The sequence below is a fragment of the Diaporthe batatas genome, assembly GCF_019321695.1.
Source record: "Diaporthe batatas strain CRI 302-4 chromosome Unknown Contig00003, whole genome shotgun sequence".
Taxonomy (NCBI): domain Eukaryota; kingdom Fungi; phylum Ascomycota; class Sordariomycetes; order Diaporthales; family Diaporthaceae; genus Diaporthe; species Diaporthe batatas.
In genome coordinates, this window is record NW_025408550.1 from 1,121,793 (window position 1) to 1,141,505 (window position 19,713).

Here is a 19,713-nt window from a genome sequence, read left to right on the forward strand (position 1 = left end):
AAGGAGGTTCTTGAAGGGCTTTCTGGTTTTTAGAATTTCTCTGGCCTTGAATAAAGGTACTATAATACTTTACAGCGGCCGCCAGCCTGTAGTGGGTTCGAGACTGTTTTGAAGCTGAAGGAGACGTCTTGAAGCCCAAGGGGACGGTCTCGTAACTGTTTTCATAAACCCCATAGGGAGCGCTATGGTAGGTACCTAGGTACTTCCTTGGAACCTAGGTAGGTAGCCAAACCTCCTTGCGCGCCCCACGAGCTTTCAATTTCAAATCTTCACCCCAGTTTTCAACGTGCCCGCCGTAGATCTGGGATTACCAACCATCCCCAGGTCTCTGCTCCCATGGTTCAGTTTCGATGGCAGGCCCTCTTTAGGCCTGCTCCTTTCCATCGCGTGGGGCAGCAGATTCAACAACAGCGACAGCGACAGCAGCCAGTTCTTCGCGAGACTTTGAGTCGCGTCTCCTCCGCCTTAAACCCCTGTGGACTCCTATCTACCCCAGCACGTGACGCTCTGCGTGTAGAGAATCCCAAGCCCTTAACACAAAGGCCAAAGCCAGCTGTTCTGAACTACAGCATCAAAAGCAGCGCAGGGGCTTCGAGTAACAAGGTTGGAAGAGATGTCAAGATACGGGGAGGCCATGAAACGCCTTGTTCTGATGGCCCCCAGCTCTCTCCTGAGCAGGCAAATGTGGTCGCCCTCGCCGCGAGCGGCCGCAACATATTCTACACGGGCTCAGCAGGATGTGGCAAGTCAACCGTTCTACGCGCTATCGTGAAGCGCCTGAAGCAAATGGACAAGTGTGTTGTGGTTCTGGCTCCAACCGGCAGGGCCGCCCTTGCGGTCGGCGGGATGACCACCTGGTCCTTCGCCGGGTGGACTCCGAACTCGCACAAGCGCGGCATCGAGGAGCTCAAGGCAAAGGCTAGGAGCAAGAAGAACATGGCGGTGAGGAGGCGGCTCCGGGAGACTGACGTCGTCATCATTGACGAGATCAGCATGGTTGAGAACCTGCACTTTGAACGCCTCGACCAGGTCATGAGGGCGGCGCGGCACAGGCGCAGGTACCAGGCCGAGCACCTGCCGTTCGGCGGGGTCCAGGTCATAGCCACGGGCGACTTTGCGCAGCTCCCGCCTGTGAAGCCCTTCAGACATTGCATCGACTGCGGTAACGACATGGACTTGGGTGAGGATGACGAAGAGGACGCGGAGGTGTATTCTTGTGGCCAGTGCAAGAGGACATATAATGCCAGCAACCAGTGGGCATTCCGCAGCAAGGCCTGGGAGGAGTGCGGCTTTGAGCACGTCTATCTGGATACAATTCACCGGCAACATGACCCAGCCTTCATCTCCCTGCTGAACAAGTGTCGACTTGGCGAGCCATTTACCCCCGAGGAAGTCGACCTCCTGATGCACCACGAAACAGACACCACAGGAGCTGTCGAGCTCTACCCGACACGGGAAGAAGTCCGCCTCGTGAACGAGAGAGAATATAATAAGCTGGACACAAAGGCATATTCGTTCCGGTGCCGCGATACCTTTGTCTGGAACAAGAGGAAGCACCCGCATCTGTGGAGCAAGGGGGAGAAGCACGCAGATGGGTCATTGAAGGCGCTCGACGAACATTCCATGAATCGCCTCGTGGAGCTCAAATGCGGGATGCCCGTCGTCCTGTTGGTCAATCTCAGCATGAATAAGCGGCTCTGCAACGGCAGCCAGGGCATCATTGTCGGATGGACAGCATTAGATGTGAAGGGAGAGGAAATGATATACACGGGCTCTGGCTCGGATGGACACGCGGCACTCAAAGAACGCGAGATAAAGGCGTACAAGAACAACATGGACCATTCCAAGTGGCCCATAGTCCGTTTTAGCAACGGTGTCATGTGCACGATCGGACCCCAGTGCCAGGTCGACGAGCTGGGGTACGACAAGCCCTATTCTCTGATGTGCCGCACACAGCTGCCCCTGACGCCGGCCTGGGCGCTCAGCATTCACAAGGCACAGGGGATGACACTGGACAGGGTCAGGGTTGACGTGTCCAAGGCGTTCGCCGATGGCCAGGTATACGTTGCGCTGTCACGCGCCACAAGCTTGCAGGGCCTCGAGATACTGGGCGGTGCCAGGGGCCTTGAGCTGCAGATGCGTGCGAACGACGAGGTTGTCTCATTCTATAAGCACAAGTTCGGGCGATAGGGCGAGAGAGACCTGCAAGAAGAACAAGGGAATGTAACAACAGTACCAATACTATCGTGTTGAGACATCAATTATGTTTTCAACAAATGTCAAGTCCGCGGGGTGAGGCGATTAACAAACTACCTAGGCAGCAGAGAAGCAACGTGACATAATTTGGTCCTTAATTCTCCTCACTCTCATTCAACCACTTATACACGACCCGGGCGTCCTTCCCCCGGTACCTCTCATCCCCCATGGCCTCCTCAAACGCCGCGAGGGTAGGCCGGTCCAGCACGGTGCGCGCGCCCACCATCCCGGCCAGCCGCGACCCCATCCCCAGGACCTTGGCGCACAGCTCGATGCGGAACCCGCCCTCGTACCCGCGGCTGCTGGGGACGCCCTCCTGCACGCCGGGGACGGGGTTGCTGCTGCTGGTGACCCAGCACTGGCCCCCGCTGGCGTTGATGACCTCGGTCAGCAGCGCCGGGTCCAGCCCGGCCTTGACGCCGATGTTGAGCGCCTCCGACGCCGCGAGGGACGTTATCGCGCTCAGGTAGTTGTTGATGATCTTGAAGGCCGTCCCGGCCCCCACGCCGCCGCAGTGGAAGATGCCGGACTCGCTGCCCATGTGCCGGAGGTGGGACCGCGCTGCTGGGAGGGCCGTGGCTGAGGTCGTGGGGTCGGCGCCTACCATGAAGGTCAGCGTGCCCTTCTCCGCGCCCATGGGCCCGCCTGAGACGGGGGCGTCGATGAAGGCCAGGCGGGTGTGGGTGGTGGTGCTGGTGCTGTTGGCTTCTGCGGTTGCTTTTGCGACTTCCTGGATGGTGTCGGTTGTTGGAAGGCACGGTTAGGTCTGGCTGACTAAGCTAACTAACACTTATACTCGCTCCTTCTGAGCGCCGGGAGAGATCGTAGACTTCTCCCTAACATTAATTAACTAACTATTATTTACTTTAATTACTTATTAAGTTATAAGCCTAATATTACTTAATATATCTTTACTTACTTATTTTTATTAATATTCATTAATTTTAAATTATTTTATATTTAAAAATTATTAAAATATAGTTATTATAAGGTTAGATTATTAATATTATTTATACTTTTTAATAAATATTATACTTTTATATAATTTATAATAATTTATTACTTCTACTTTAATTTTTTATACTAACTAATACTAACTTAAAACTATTTAAATTAATTTAAATATTATTTAAAATATTTAACTTTAATTTTAAGCTTAATTTATTATTATTATTTAAGTTTAATTTAAAAGAGAGAACTACCTTAACTAATATACTACTTAGAGTTAAGCTTTTACTTTATTAATTTTAATAAAATTATTATTAATATAAAGGCTAAGCTTATTATTAGTAAAGCTTTATAAAATAATAAAAGTAAAATAATTAAACTTTTATTATACTTTTAAGTACTATTTATTCTAATTTAATAATATATATTATATTATATAAAAGCTTTTATTAATTTAAAAATTTTAAAGGATTATTTTAACTATAATATTAGAAATTTAACTATTTACCTATTTTACTAATTAACTAATTTATATTATAAAAATAGTTCTAATTTATAGGAATATTTTAATTTATTCTATTAATTTTAAATAAAACTTTTATTAAAACTTTAATATTTAATTAGTTTATAATAAAATTTATAAAGTTTTATTTAAAAATAATAAATTAAAGGTTTTTTTATAATATTACTTAATATAATAAATAATATTATTAATAATTTTAATAGCTATAAAATCTTAAAGTTTTCTAATATTAAACTTAAAATATTAAATATTATTACTTATTTAAAAGTTAAGTAATTAAAGGTTTATTATACTTCTACTTTTTAAAAGAGGTTAGTACTAACTAGTACTAAGAAGTCTAGGAAATTCGCACTATTAGGTGCTAACTTTAACTTTTTATTAAAAAAATCTAGCAAAAAGGAATGTATATAATATTATTTTTATAACTTTACCTTTATTAGCTATTTATATATAAATTATAATAAGTTAGTAAAATATAAAAAAGAGTAAAAAAAGGGAAAAAAATAGGTTATTACTAACTAAATAGAAAATAATATAGTAAAAATCTTTAATAATAATAAAGAAAATATAGCGTTTTATACTAATATTTTAATATATATAGTAAAACTTTTATTATTTAAAAATATAAGTAAAATATTATAGATTTTTAATTTAAATACTTTAAAGTATATAATAGAATATATAAAGAACTTTAACTTACTTTAACTATATAGTAGAATAATTATTATTATTAATAGAATTTATTTTATTATAAAAGAAGTTAATATTATAAATATTTTTATAGCTTTTAATAGATTAATTATTAAGAATATTTTTACTAATATATTTTATAATTAAAGATTAAAGAATATCTATTTATTTAGTTAAATTATAGTTTAAAACTAATTTTATTTAAATATTTAAAGGAACAATATTTTCCTATAGCTAAAAATAATAAATTAAAGGTAATATAAATAAGATTTTAAAAGGAATTTTAAAATTTAAATTATTAATAATAAGAATATTAAAGCCCTTTTTTATTATATAAAGAATTTTATAAAGTATTTAAATATAATAATATTAATAAAACCTTTACTTAACAATTATATACTAATATTATATTATTTTAATAAAACTAAAAGTATTTAATTATAAACCCTATAGGTTTATAAAGTCTATTTAATAATATTTAAAACTATTATTAAAATAGAAATTAAAGTATTATTTAAAATTATTTATTTAGATTTTTAAAATGCTTTTAATAAGATTATTAAAGGGTTTTAATACTTTATACTATTTATTAATAATTTTATAAGGTATTATTAGGTCTTTTTATTAAAAGAATTATATTTTATAATTATTAAAAACTTTTAATAATAATAAAAATATAATTTAATATAAAAGTTAAAATGTTTACTTTTAATAATAGGTAAATATATTAATAAAATTATAGTTAACTTATTTTATTAATAAAAGTTATTTATTAGAAATTCTTATTATATTATTATAAATTAAATAAAATACCTAAATAATATATATAAATAGTTATTATTAATATTAAAGCTATAATTTATAATAAAATATTTTTATATTTTAGTCTAAATATATTATATATTTAATTTACCTTTATAATTATAAATTATATTTAATATTATTATATTAAATTATACCTTTTAAAATATTATATAAAAGAAATCTAATATTGAATACTTTTAGTCTTATTTTATTCTTATTATATTTATATTTTTATAAAGCCTATAAGCTAGAAATAAAATTAATAAATTAAATTAAAAGGTATACTTTATTAAATTTAAAATAAATAAAAATTTAATTTTATATTTATATATATTGCTCTATAAAGTTATTATTATTACTATAAATAACTATATATAATAAAAGAAATATTAACCTATAATTATATAGTTAATTAGAATTTAATTAAAATAGCTATTAAATTAATAAAATAATTTTTAATTAGTTATAAATTTACCTTTTATTATCTTTATAATTACTTATAATATTATTTAAACTAGTTATTAAACACTCTTTAAATACTAGTTTAAAAGACTATTATATATAACCTTTATAAAAGCAAGAATTAATACTTAATATATAGAAACTAATTTAGCATTAATTAGTATAAACTTTAACTCTTTTAACTTAATACTAACTAATATTAATTTTAATTTAAATAATTTAATATTAATAAATACTAACTTTAATAATAATAATTTAAATAATCTAATTACTATAATTATTAAATTTATTATATACTTATTAATACTAACTAATATTAACTATAATAAATTATTTATTATTACTATTATATTTTAGTAATTTAAGATAATAATATTTTATAAAACTATATATAAACTTTAAAGAGTTTTAAAAGTTAGACTAGCTTATTATTATAAAAAAGAAATTACACTTTTTAAAACTATAGAAATTTAAGTAGAAGTTTCTACTTATTATAATTAATATATTATTAACTTTTAATAAATATATATAAAAATATAATATTAAGGAAATTTTATTTAATATAAAGTCTATTTAGTTATTTAAAAATTTATATAAATTTATAAAATTAATTATAATAATACCTATAATTTAATTACTTAATATAAAATATTAAGAATTATTATTTAAATTACCTTTATAATTAAAATAAATTTTAATAATTTAATATTAAAATTATATATTTTATAAATACTTAAAATATAATATTTATATATATCTACTATTTAAATATTAAATATTATTTAAAATATTATATTTAAAATTCTTTAAACTTTATATAACTTAAAATAATTAAAATAAAATAGTTTAATAAATTATATAATAAACTTATTAAATTCTATAATTAAGCTATATTTAATTTATATATTTTTAAATAATAATATTATTATTACTATTTATATTAATAATATTTTAGTTATTAATTATTTTAATAATATTATTAAGTTTAAGGTAATCCTTTTAAATAAATTTAAATATATTAATATAGGCTTTTATTAGTATTTTTAACCTTAAAATTTATTAAATTAAAGCTAAAATCTTTATTTTTAATAAGGCTATACTAAATATATATTTTAATAATTTAATATATTTAATAATAATAATTACTATACCTAATAGATTTAAACTTATTTTTAAAATAAAAGAAAGATAATAACATTTTTATTAACTTTATAATATATTAGTTTTTATTAGTTTAATAAACTTTTTAATAATAAATATAAAAGTTAATCTTACCTTTTAATAACTACTATTTTAATATTTAATATTAATTTAATAGAATAATATTTTACTATTAATAAAAGTATTTTTATTATATTAAGTAGACTTTAAATTATTAAATATTTTATTTTAAAATATTATACCTATAAAATTTAATATATATAGTAATATTTTATATAATATAAACTTAAATAATTTAAAAATATTTAAAGGTTAGGTTTAGCTTTTAATAAATTATTTATTACTTAGTTATTAAAATATTAATTAATAGTTATTAAATTAATTTATAAAATTAAATATATAGTTTATTTATTTATATCCTTTTATTTATACTAAATAATTTAAATATTATAAGATTTAAAGATTTTATATATTAAGTATTTATTTATATTTTATATTAATAATTAACTTATATTAAACTTTATTTAAAATATTAAAATTACTATTTATTTAAAGTATATAACTATTTATTATTATTTTATTTAAAAAATATTAAAAGTATTTATAATATTAAATATATTTTATTTATAAAGAATTTTATAAATATTTATATAAAAGTGTTTTTAAACCTATATTATTAAGTTTTTATTATTTATTAAATTTATTATTTATTTAATTTTAATAAATTTAAAACTTAATATTAATAGGTATTAATAAAATAATAAAAGGAAGTTTAATAATAGGTTTATTAGTTTAATAATTAAAATATTATATTATTTATATATTTTAAATATTTTTTATAATAATAATATTATTAATAAATAAAGGGTATATTAGAAGGTATAGTTGGGTTTAGCTAATTAAGTTAACTAATACTTATACCTGCTTTTTTTAAGCGCTGGGAGAGATTATAGACTTTTCCCTAATATTAATTAACTAACTATTGTTTGCTTTAATTGCTCATCATCGGTCTCGATCGTGCCGCATTCCATGATGAGCTTTTGGGGTGGTCCGGGCTCGGATGCTGTTTGTGGTGGTGGTGGCGAGGCTGCGCCGGCGAGGATGCCCGTCTGGGGGTCTAGGTAGACTGCCTTGACTGCGTGGGAGTTGGGGAGCATGGTGATCACCGTGTTCTAGTGAAATTGGACTGTGAGCAGCGATGGTTTCGAAGGGACTGACCCTCGGGATCTAAGTGGTCTTTGACGAGGGCGACTCACAGCTGCTCTTGCCGCGTCGAAGCCGTTCTCCACGATCTCGACGGGCCCCTTGCCCGCCGTCTCGGCTTTGAATCGGCTCAGGGCCTCTTTGCTAACGTCGCAGATGAGTAGGGTCTTTGTAGAGTCCAGGCCATTTCGTAGATTCTTTGCCATCGGATATCCCATCACCCCGATGCCTGTGGCCAGGTGCGGTCAGCAATTCAAATTTGACTATTCTTTTAGTCGGACTTCGGACCAAGCCACGATCCCCACTTACCGATGAAGGCGACTGTGTTCTCTGGTGAAGAAGTCATGTTGTATCGTGTACTAACACCGCTACTAGAACCGGCCTTGGGAGCTCCAGGGCTTGGTGAGGTTCGTGTGCGAATTTTGGACGGGTTTAATTTACTAAGATTGAGATGAAGTTGTCTCGGGCATAAACTCTAACAACGCCATCTTTACTCTCCGCATGTGTACTCTCATGCATAGTGACGCGGGCTTATTTCATGCACAGGCGCACCCATTGGACAATCTGCGGCAACACTGGGAGGGGTCGTTTCCCGCACCGCCGTTGGGGAATGCGAATGCTCGGCCACACATCTGGTATTCATAAACTATGCGCTAAGACACAGTGAGGAGAACGGAATTCTGGGCGTGGATGATTACTAAAAGCTAGCAAGATCGTTATATATAGTCCACCTTGAGTCAAAATAGAGGCTTCTAAGGTTTCGGAGACAGACATCTACATGGGTAGTTTGCAGTGGTCTAGTGAGGGGCCGTGGCCACCACCACTTAGGTGGATGAGTTGTCAACTGTGGCGCAGCGTCAGTCTGAGGGAAAATATTAAGGCCATGGAACTCTCCCATGGTCATGGAATAATAACTATAAAGTAATTTCCAGCATCAATCTAAGCGAGAATAGCGAAATAGAGCGTATGGGCCTCAGACCGTCATCGAAGGCAGACCCATGTTCATAATCTGGACGAGTGAGTAAGCTCTCAGTCTTTGAAACATTCGGAAACACCATGATACCAAAAGATTAACGACTGTATTAGCAGATGAAGGGACAGTAACAGCTTCATCTTTCCAAAATCCCCCATCCTGCATCTGCCTTGAGCTCACCCTCAATTCCGACCCCTGGCGCCTGGGCCGTGGGGCTCAGATGTGGCCATCATGCCAGCAGGTCTGCCAAAAAAAAAAAAAAAAACCCACAAAATTCCGGAGACTATTGCGCGTCTAAGTTACGTCCTTAGTTGGTCTCTTCAAGGTCGGCCTGAACCCCCGCCTCCACTCTGCTGACCTCCGCCACCCTGACTGCCGCCTCCTTGTCCTCCACGACCTTCAGCCGCACGACGTTCAGCCTCAAGACGTTCAGCCTCCCGGCGAGCCGCAAGGTTCTGAGGACATTGGGCGAACGCGTAACGCGGCCGTGGTCCTGAGAGCCGGTTAACAGCGGATAAGTCAGGCAGCGGTCACTATGAACCAACCCAAACCAAACGAGCGTCTTCAGTGAACTTTTTGCGCTCTGCTGCTTAGTAGCCGAACAGTTTGAGAAGGCATTGAAGGCTAGCAGTGTAGCCCATCTGCCCGAACAAATTTTAACGAGACTAACTCGCTTGAGCCCGTTGAAGAGCTTCCTGCAGCTATATTTCTGGTGTTAAAATTGCCAAGATGTACTCTTAAAGTTAGCTGCACTGTATGTAATATATCGTAAGCCACGCGCCGTTCAATGTACTTAAACGTTGTCTCTGTTCCACCAGAACTATGCGAGAAACGGAATCCCATATAATCCGCCGATAGATCGCAGAAGAATGCCTAGCTTGACACAATCTCGGGCTCCGGTAAGGGAATACAATTCATTCCAGAAATCTTCCGTCACATCTCTCAGAGTCCGCATGCATATGTGAGATGTGTTTGTGGATTGAGCAAAGCCTCGTGGTATTTTGGCTTCGAACCTCCAGCCCGGCAAGGACAGCGCCACGTCCTCCAGCTCACCGTTACCGTGAAACACTGCCAAAATTCGATAACTATCCGCGTAAATAGCCCCGTGCAGCAAGAATTCGTCAAGGTGTTGGTTTGGACGGCCCATAGGCAAGTTGTAAGCAATGTCGTATGCGTCGTAGACTTCCAAATCCTTTAACCACACTGCTAACACAAGAACGTGTTGTGCCCCCCGACCGATGAACATCTGTCGTCGCTTCATTGCTTTATCCCAGTTGCGAAAGAAGGATATAAGCGGTCCACCACGCCGACTTCTCCAGTTCAAATGATCTGAGAAGGAATCACTATCAAGACCGCGAGCTGGGTTGCGAGGGGTCATGGAGCCGTCACCAGTCCGGAAGGTGCTGTTTAGGTCAGGGTGGGGTGTATCGTGAACTTCAACTCGGAACCCCAGTTGTAGGTTGCATGTATAATTCTGATACCGATTCATCGCCTCGGACTTTCTTCGACGCACATATATATAGCCACAGCGGTAGTCGCGGAATGTGAGAGCAGACAGATTGCAGGATTAAGGAGAGGATGAAATGTCCCTGCATGGGCAGATGGGAACAGAACCGCCTACCCCACGCAGTCACGTGAACTCGTGGTGTTCAACCACTCGAAAGCTGAGTTTATCCTCCACATAGAAACCTTCGTCGTCCTCCACATTATTTATAAAAATAAATGAATAAAAATATATTATATAATATTGAGTTTATAGTCTAATAAATAAAATAAATAAATTCTAACTATTTATATTATTATTAAAAAGAAGTCTATGTTCTCTCCTAACACTTAGAAGGAGCGGGTAATAAGTGCTTATTAGCTTAGTTAGTTAGGCCTAACCGTACCTTCTAACACCCCTGGTGATGCCTTGTAATTAGTGTACAGTATGAAATTAGGGAACAGGCACGTTGCAATGAAAGCGTTGCCCGGCGCCGTTAGCTACATCAAGTAGTGCCAGCCTGCAGTTCTACAATAATACCAGCAACATTTCGTTTGGTGGTTCTGCTGATGGCCGCCCTTGCACAGACAGCATTGGTCCAAAGACCCTTCAAGTTCTTGTGCTGGCTCCAGCATTCCGGCCTCCACACCGTCTCTAATCGCTTGCGCTCAACATTGCCCACCCTCGGCCACCCCGCTTTTCGCAAGAATAGGAGCAGCTACAGCTTCAAGCTCGAGCATGTCAAGGTCTCCGAATGGGGGGATCACCCCGATGCCAGCATGGCTTTTGGGATGAAGAGATCGGGTTTCCATCGCTGGGGTTTTGCGATCTACCGGACAACGTACGACGACGACGCAGCCTGGGACCGCTACCTCGAGATCCTCAAGGTGAGCGCGCTCAGGAGCCTTAAGTTCACAGGTGGCGACGTGCTTCTTGAGCAGTATATGGACTGTAGGTCTACCATCGCACTGCTTCACCATGCCCCCAAGCCCAAATGGGCATGCCCAAGGGCTCATTTCGAGGTACTATCTAACACATAAACCATCAGGGCCAGTTATTTCCGATCCAGTTCGCCTCAAAGGTGCATCAAAGGCTCAGGTACGGCGGCACTTCAAGAACTGGTGCGCAGCGCGCAGCGAGGAGCGTGACGGCCCAGGCGCCACCAACGGCGGGGTCAAACACCTGCCTCGCTTCAAGTACTGTCTTTACGTAGACCGCAAGTGCCTCGACACCCTGGCCAACCTGCCGGCCGATTACTTCGAGCCCCAGTCTCGGCAGAAACTGCACCAGTCTGAAGTGGTAGTCGTGGCGATTGACGGCGCTTTCGACCGCAGGACGCCGCGGTATGATCCGGACCGAGGCTTGCAACCCGAAGTCGAAGGCTGTACGGAGTGGTACGTGGGCTGGCGGTATGAGTATATTGACCGGACCGTAGCCACGTACGACGAGTGTCATGGATTTTCGCTGGACCACCGACCTTACAAACGGCCACCGCTCATCTCGACCTTTGGCCAAAAGTCCATGCCTACCTAGCCTTCCAAAGTTGTCTGTGCGGCACGAGACTAAGGCCATGTGCCCATGTATTGTATTCCCTTTGTACTGTTATTGGCATTGTGATTTTTCTTCTTGGTAAACGGTAGATCTTGATCTATCGTTTACTACTGTAATCAACTTAAGGCGCCCCATACGGTTTGTATGATAGGGAGTTAGAAACGAAACCACCTACTACCGTCATACCTTCAAAATGATATTTCGTTATATATATCAGAGTCTGTGACCGAACTACCTCCAGAATTTCTAGCCTCTGTACCTAGGTAGGCTAACAGATATCTTGGCCGCGGAGCGGACACCCGAGCAGAATTGAAAAGGGTTCGGAACCACAATTTGATTTGGATTCTGATTTCGAGAATCTCACCTAGCTTTTAATCTCCAGATTAACATGATCCATGTTACAACCTTCAGAGAAACCAAAAGGCCCAAGAGCACAGCAAAAGCCAGAAACATTCATTCCCTTCCAGCCACCGCACTTCCTGGCCACGTGGGATGCATCCCGCCGCCGTCTCCCTCGGTTGTCTCGTGGTGCGGGACCAGCTTATGGACACGACAGTCCACGAATGCACCGGAGGTGGCAATCAGCAATGCAAGTTGCGAACCAGAGGCCGAACGGCGGCAGCACGGCCCACGGCGCGCACTTCGCCGGGCACTCGGACTTGTCCCTGGGCTCCAGGGCGGCGGGCTCCGTCTTGTCCGGCTGCTCGCCGAGCTTTGGGTCCAGAGGGTGCGAGTGGTCTGGTGGGAAGGTGATATCGCCGCGCTCGCAGAGGGGTACGATGGTTGTGTTGTGCTCGGCGGCGGGCAGCATGATGTTGGCGATGACTGGGTTGACCAGCTCGGCGAGGTTGCAATCCGCGGGCGCCAGGGTGTGGCAGTCCGCCGTCATGACCGGCGCGCAGTAGTTGAATTTGCAAAGCGCGAGCTCATGGGCTGGGTCTTCAACCGCGGCCATATTGACCGGGACCCGGCCGTCGGGGAAGACGGATGAGATGGGCATGCATACCTCGGTGGTCTCGTGGGTGGTGTGGTCGGCGAGGGGGGCTGCTGTGGCGAGTGCAGCACCCAGAAGTACGGCCTTGATAGAGGAAACCATCGTGTCTGGTTCGTGTTTTGGGGTGTATGATTTTCCGATGATAGCCCTGGAGGATACTGTGAGATGTTGGTGAAAGGTTCAAGTCCAGGGAGCAAGACACTTGGTCGAGGAACCAGCTTTTATGCCCTGAAATGAGTGCTTACCACCGTATGAAGGCGCCATGTATGTCCTCGGACGTATACAGAATAGAAGCGAAACCACTTATGTCCTGAAAGCCTACACTCTCATCTAGCTAACAGTCTGTGTTTGTACTTCATGACGCCGCGCGTTATAGTGCAGCAACGGTGCTTCTGATGGTCTTCCGAAGTATTGCTGTAGACCATGCTTTTTACCCCGTCCGTAACAAGCGGGGTGCCAACTCTCGACACGTACTCGTGTCACCAATCAGTTACTATCATGTGAGTGGTTTCTTTTGGAGCCGAAGGAATAAGCAAAGCGACAAGTTGTCCTAGAGCCGGAGTAACTCCTTCCTTAACACCCTCTTTCCAGGTACGTACAGTACCTCCGATGGTATTTGATATCTATCAATTAATACCCAAATGAGATTTAAAACTTGGACCAATACTTATACAATAAAGATTGTGTCTGATCACTTCAATGTTGGTAATGGAGAAAGATATGCTCATCGTTGCGATACCGCTCCAGGTCAAATCGTTGCTACGCTTCACAAGGTGTATACGACTCTTTGACGCCGTGGTAAAAATCTACTTGGGGTGATTACGCCAAAGGATAAGAAGATCCAACGTGCCATAGCAGACTAGCCCGTGGGCTGCTTGTGTCTACGATTCTAGCCAACGCCGCCGTCAAGACGCTGCTCCTTAGTCTTGTCTGTGCATCACAAGGCTAAGGCCACATATACCTATTATATTTTAACCACTATTATTAACACTATATGTTTTCTAAGCGCTAGGCCTTGAGCACTTACTACTATATGAAGGTCCCACGTATGTCCTCGGACGTATACTAGTACGGAATAGAAGTGAAGCTAGTAGAACGGACTGTCCCGATGTTAGTCTTACTGAACATAATCTGCCAGTGGGCTTGGAAGCTGATATCAGCGCCTGGCTCGAAACCGGAAAAGGTGTTTCTTGGCCGAGGATATGAGCGCCGATGGTCTTGTTGTCATCTTGATTGGGACCTTGTTGCACATGAACTGGACGATCCCTGGATTGGGGTGGCTAAGGCACGTGGACAGCTAAAGACTTGGGGGTTGTGATAAACTGCGTGGTACCTGTAATTGTTTTGGTGGAATGAAAATAAGCCTACAACTTTGCCGTAAAAGTCTGTCCAGATGTCCGCAATTGGAAAGTGCAGATTCGGCATGGCTGCGTGGGTGGTTCCAAGATGCCGGGCAAAGACTATGATGTGAACCTGGGAACTCCTTCCTGTCCCAAGAAAGATCGTTAGACTTCGGGAGAGAAGCCACCCGAGAAGGACAGCTGTTGGGAGACATGATAACAGCGGCCTTGTCAAATCATTCGCCTCGACCCACATCGGAGAAATCTGCCAGTGGACGTCAAGGCGGACGAAATTGCTTCACCAAGCTATCTTTCGGCCAGCCGAGGCTACAGCGGTGGCTCCGTGGGTGTTCATGGTCAGGACCCAACACAACAAGATTCAAGATTGACTGTTCAGTGAAGCACCGAGGCCGCGGGGTGCGGCTCCGTGCTGTGGTGCTGTCGTTGACGAGGCCCACAACGCCAGGTGGATCCATGGCGGTGCAGGCCTGACACTTAGTGCATATGTACCTAGGTACAGTATTGATCTCATGATTCCTGTCCACCTGTGTAGCCACCAGCGAACTGTTGCTTTGAGCGACACGCCTCATGAGTGTAATTAAAATTGAGATATAAATATTTGAAGCTGAAGAGACGAAGACATCCCAAGGATATTTCGTCTGTTGCTGGAGTGGTGTGGTGGTGGTTTCAGGTACCGACTTGGCCGTGTTAGTCGGACAGACGGAAGTTGCCGTCCCCCAGGCACAGAGTTTATAGCCGCCCCAACAAAACGGGTAGAGAAGCATGTGACACTGCGTGACGTGATGACGTTTTGCTCCGCCGGCACGTCCAAGCTCCATCACCCATGGAGTGGCAGGACTAGAACCTGAGAGAATTGTCGCGTTAAAGGAATTATCTAAGACGAACCCCCGTGCCCCCACGGAGAAAAGAACAAGATCATGGAAAAGAATGCATTGTGTGAGGGGTAAATTCGGCTCTAACACCCCGGTCTAATGTAATGCAACGGTATCGACACAGCCTGTTCCTACGGTATGACGATCTCCTGATGAGTGCTACTACACTCGCAGCAAGCCCTGGGTTGCATGCATCGAGTGGGCGAGAGGTACCGGATTATCCGTAAGCCCTGTACCTCTCCGTGATACTCCCACATTCGTTTTGTCCTGGGTTTATTGTGGCCTGCCCAGAGGCAGGAATGCAGAAAGGGCAGATGCGCGTGCGAGACTTGGCCTTCATTAACTAATGCATATCCGGCCAAGCCGCATCGCAGGAAAGCCGCATCCAACCGCGTATTGTTCCTCTGCAGGGGCAGCATGCACAGTACTATGTAATTGGACAGTCATTAAATGCTCGCTAATAGTAAAGAGGGCAGTTGCATAGGCAATATGGCCACGCCTGGGCGCCGTGGCACCTTCCCTGCTTCGTTCGTGGTCTATTATTACGAGCCGAGCGAACCAGCCACGAGTTCCTGCCTTAGCCCGACCTCCCCCTCCTGATCTCACATCATGCCACATGCCTGCGGCTGCCACTGCCACTGTGACTGCCACTCCCACCCTTTAGCCTTACCTCCACCTCCCACCTCCACCTCCCACCTTCCCGACCGTCCGCTCGGTACTTCACCACAACCAAAAACCACCACCCCCCTCTCATGGTCGACCACGGGGAGTAGTTCCTCCCTCCTGTTCTGTTTCCTTCTTCAACGAACGAAACCTCTTGGCATCCCTTGATTTCAACCTCAAGGATGAGCTCTGCTGCGAATCTCCCGGCCGGCGACGGCTCCTTGCGCCAGCGAACTGGTGTGGCCTCACAACCCGCCCTTTCTGCCCAACACTCGCCCTCTAACCACACTCTTGAAAAGGAGTCGCCTCGTCACGATGCCGACCACGACCGTGATTCTCAACAACCTGCCGGACCTGACAAGCCCAACAAGACCTACGGGCGCACTCCAGATGGAATCGGTAGGCCGTTGCCATGCCATCCAATGTCGCCCCATTGCTACCGAGTACTTCGGACGACCTCGGGCTGACCAGTCATCTTGTTTGCTCTAGTTTTCATCGTCCCAACCACCCACGACATGGTCAGCCAGCTCTTGGACCCTCGACAGCCCAAGAACCTCTCCGATGCCGCCGTCCTCGTGATTCTCGCCCTGCACATCCTGCTTGCCTACTTGTTGCCCGCCGAGCTCAAGAAGCCCGTCATGGCCGCCGTCTTCATCTTCTGGAGGGCCTCGTACAACGTTGGCATCGGCGTCTTGCTCCAGGAACAGTCCAACCGTAAGCTGATGGTGACCTGGGCCAAACGCTGGAGGCTGTTTGTGAACCCCTCCACCGGGAAGCAGCCCAGGCCGTGGCTCTACAGGCTGCTCAAGAAGGAGCTTGAGGCAAAGATCCCCGAGGACTATAAGTTCGAGGACGCCCCTCTCGAGTACAATACCTGGCTCGTCTTCCGCCGCCTCGTCGATCTGATTCTGATGTGTGACTTTGTGTCCTACTGCCTCTTCGCCATTGTCTGCGCCCATGTGCCCGACGGTGAATCCACCATGGTCTTTCTGTGTCGCTGGGCTGTAGGCGTCGCATTGTTCGTGTTCAACGTCTGGGTCAAGCTTGATGCACACCGAGTAGTCAAGGACTTCGCCTGGTACTGGGGCGACTTCTTCTACCTCGTCGACCAAGAGCTGACCTTTGACGGCGTCTTTGAGATGGCACCGCATCCCATGTACAGCAGTAAGCACTCACCCCCCAGCGCCCGCTCCGCCCTACGCCCTCCGCCCTCCCAAGGGCACGCCCGGTCCCGGCTTTCTCTTCGCACGCCAGTGCGATGTCCTGTCATTCCCGGTGGCCAGCGCCCCTGGCTGACTATACAAATGCCGTAATCATCCACAAACATGTGGGGCATGCTACCTTGTCAACGTGTGATGGCTAACTCCAGGTGTTACAGTTGGCTATGCCGGATACTACGGTATCTCCGCCATGGCTGCTAGCTATGAGGTCTTGTTCATCTCGATTGCGGCGCATCTGGCCCAGCTCGCGTTTCTGGTTGTGGTCGAGAACCCGCATATCGACAAGACATACAACCCGCCAGCCCCAAGGACCAAGTCGGATTCCGAGCAGGACGCCCCGGCCGAGCCCGTTGATGATGCGTCTAGGGAGGCATTGGCTCCCGTGCACAATCTCATTGGCTTCCGGAACATTGATCTCTTTCGTTCCACGGACTATTCCGTCATCCTGGCCTCCATCTATGTGGCAGTGCTGGCGATTGTCACGCCGTCGACTCCACCTTACCAGGTGCTGTTTTTCTTGCATGCTCTTTTGTGGAAGCTGTGGTTCTGCGTGGGAATCGGCATCCTATTGACCCTGCAGTCAAAGGAGAGGATGATCACCCGCCACTTCGTCAAGTACGGAGAGAGCGCCGGTGAGGCCTGGCGCCAGTGGAAGGGCCTGTACCACTTCAGTATGACTCTCTCCGTGGCGTCTTTTTGCGCCCTCTGCTGGAAGATGTACAGCCTCCCAGAAGACTGGATGCACGGCTGGGTACTGTTGAGGCACGTCATTGGCATCAGTCTCATCGCCCTCCAGATCTGGACATTCGTGAGTGTCTATGACACGCTTGGCGAGTTTGGCTGGTTCTATGGCGACTTCTTCTTTGACCACAAGGCGAAGCTGACCTACAACTCCATCTACCGGTTCCTGAACAACCCAGAGCGCATAATAGGACTGGCGGGTCTCTGGGGCGCGGCAGTGATCACATGGAGCAGGTCAGTCGCGTTGTTCGCGCTCCTAAGTCAGATCCTCACCATGGGGCACATTGAATTTGTCGAGAGACCGCACATGCACAAGGTGTATGGGTCTGGGAATCTGCGGGAGGAGGCCGGGCTTACCAAGTTCATCAAGAACTCGCTTCCTCCCCCAGTCAAGGGCTGGTCGTCCAGCGTGGACAAGGTCCTGGATGAGACGAGGAACTTTGTCGACGATGTCATCACCACTGCCGGCCCGATGCTTGCCAGTGGGGTATCCAGCATCGCTCGCGACACGACTGCGCTGTTCAACAAGTACCCGGCCCGGCTGACCATCACGCGAATCCCGCCCGACCTGGCTGGCCGCAACCCCGAGGACTACTCGGTGAGCTTTGCTGGCACCCCTGCCGTGTCTCCTGTTGGTGAGAGGGCAACTGGCAAGGAGAGTCTCACGGCGCGGGTGAACAAGGACTTCAAGACACAGGTATTCGAGTACGGCGCCCCCATCCGCGTCAAGTGGAGGGCACCCGCGAACCACAGCAAGAAGGACTGGGTCGGGCTTTACATGGTCACGGATAACCGGTCCCGGGAAGTGACAGAGGTGCCGTCCCTAGGTCGCTGGATCCCAACCACACCGGAGTTCTACGGCGAGTCCTACAGCAGCGGCGTGGTCAAGTCAGACGAGCCTGTGCCGGATTCAAACCTGGTCTCGGGCGAGATGGTGTTCGAAGGCGACAAGCTCTGGTGGACGCAGGGGGTGTTCGAGTTCCGCTACCACCACGATGGCACGCACCAGGTTATGTCGGTCAGCGAGCCGTTCGAGGTCTGCATCAGCCGGTTTGAGGAAGAGGATGAGGAGGCGATCGAAAAGGCGCTCCTCCCGGTGGTGCGCAACTGCCTGGACCGCGATAACGACATTGCACCCAGCACCGTGGACGAGCGGTTCGGCAGCCACGTGGAAAGGGACAGCAAGTACGCCAAGCGGGTTGTGTACGCGATCCGCAACATGTTTGGTATTGAGTTCGCACCGGCGGTGGTGCCTGCGGATGGGAACGTGAGGAGGTTGGCCTGGAGGGTCTGTAATGCAAGACAGGTTCTGGTGCGTGCCCTGCTCCCCTCTCACTTAACCCCAGGAAGATGGAGTCCATTTTGATCTTACTGACATTTGCTCCACAGGCGCCTTACTCCATGTCTTCTCACTCCAACGGGCCGTCTACGCCCACGACGGACAAGTTCCCGGAGGAGTAGTGGGGACTTGAAATGTTGGCATCACTCTGACCGGGGAGGGGAGGAGGCGTGGTCTGGATTATGCATGGTAACACGGCGTGCACCTGGTGGTAGGGGAAGGTTTTTGCGCTTATGAGATACCAATTCTGTCCGCATACACTTGGCGCAATGGGTTTGTGCTTGCTTTGACGGAAGCAGATTGAGTACCTGGGGATACATCTGGGCAGCAAATAGAAAAGTCTAGGTGCGAGAGTATCAAGTGCGTTGTGTGCGTATTCTGAACCGTCCTGGCCCAGTTCCTGCTAGTAACAATTTGTGTGCCCGTGTAATTGTGTGCAGATGCTTTCTCGTCCTAGCACTCGCAATGG

The 19,713-nt window shown here is 43.9% G+C and overlaps 5 protein-coding genes across 5 annotated transcripts; 3 read left to right on the forward strand and 2 right to left on the reverse strand.

Moving 5' to 3' along the window:
• Window positions 1-288: 288 nt before the first annotated feature.
• On the forward strand, window positions 289-2,190 carry KVR01_002335 (uncharacterized protein; the record flags this gene model as incomplete). Its single annotated transcript, XM_044782238.1, has 1 exon — window positions 289-2,190. Exon 1 carries the CDS (start codon window positions 337-339, stop codon window positions 2,188-2,190), a length of 1,854 nt encoding a protein of 617 aa, XP_044647350.1. The 5' UTR covers window positions 289-336.
• Window positions 2,191-2,350: 160 nt separating this feature from the next.
• On the reverse strand, window positions 2,351-8,393 carry KVR01_003142 (uncharacterized protein; the record flags this gene model as incomplete). Its single annotated transcript, XM_044786957.1, has 4 exons — window positions 2,351-2,986; window positions 7,825-8,016; window positions 8,101-8,276; window positions 8,357-8,393. The coding sequence occupies 4 exons, from the start codon at window positions 8,391-8,393 to the stop codon at window positions 2,351-2,353; spliced, it is 1,041 nt and encodes a 346-aa protein (XP_044648157.1).
• A 2,889-nt stretch (window positions 8,394-11,282) lies between these two features.
• On the forward strand, window positions 11,283-12,036 carry KVR01_002121 (uncharacterized protein; the record flags this gene model as incomplete). Its single annotated transcript, XM_044790186.1, has 2 exons — window positions 11,283-11,443; window positions 11,526-12,036. 2 exons carry the CDS (start codon window positions 11,283-11,285, stop codon window positions 12,034-12,036), a joined length of 672 nt encoding a protein of 223 aa, XP_044647136.1.
• A 559-nt stretch (window positions 12,037-12,595) lies between these two features.
• KVR01_002895 (uncharacterized protein) lies at window positions 12,596-13,150 on the reverse strand (the record flags this gene model as incomplete). Its single annotated transcript, XM_044794968.1, has 1 exon — window positions 12,596-13,150. One exon carries the CDS (start codon window positions 13,148-13,150, stop codon window positions 12,596-12,598), a length of 555 nt encoding a protein of 184 aa, XP_044647910.1.
• A 2,976-nt stretch (window positions 13,151-16,126) lies between these two features.
• Window positions 16,127-19,366, forward strand: KVR01_002782 (phosphatidylethanolamine N-methyltransferase; the record flags this gene model as incomplete). The annotated part of the gene is made up of 4 exons (XM_044791655.1): window positions 16,127-16,343; window positions 16,434-17,108; window positions 17,323-19,217; window positions 19,295-19,366. 4 exons carry the CDS (start codon window positions 16,127-16,129, stop codon window positions 19,364-19,366), a joined length of 2,859 nt encoding a protein of 952 aa, XP_044647797.1.
• Window positions 19,367-19,713: the final 347 nt, after the last annotated feature.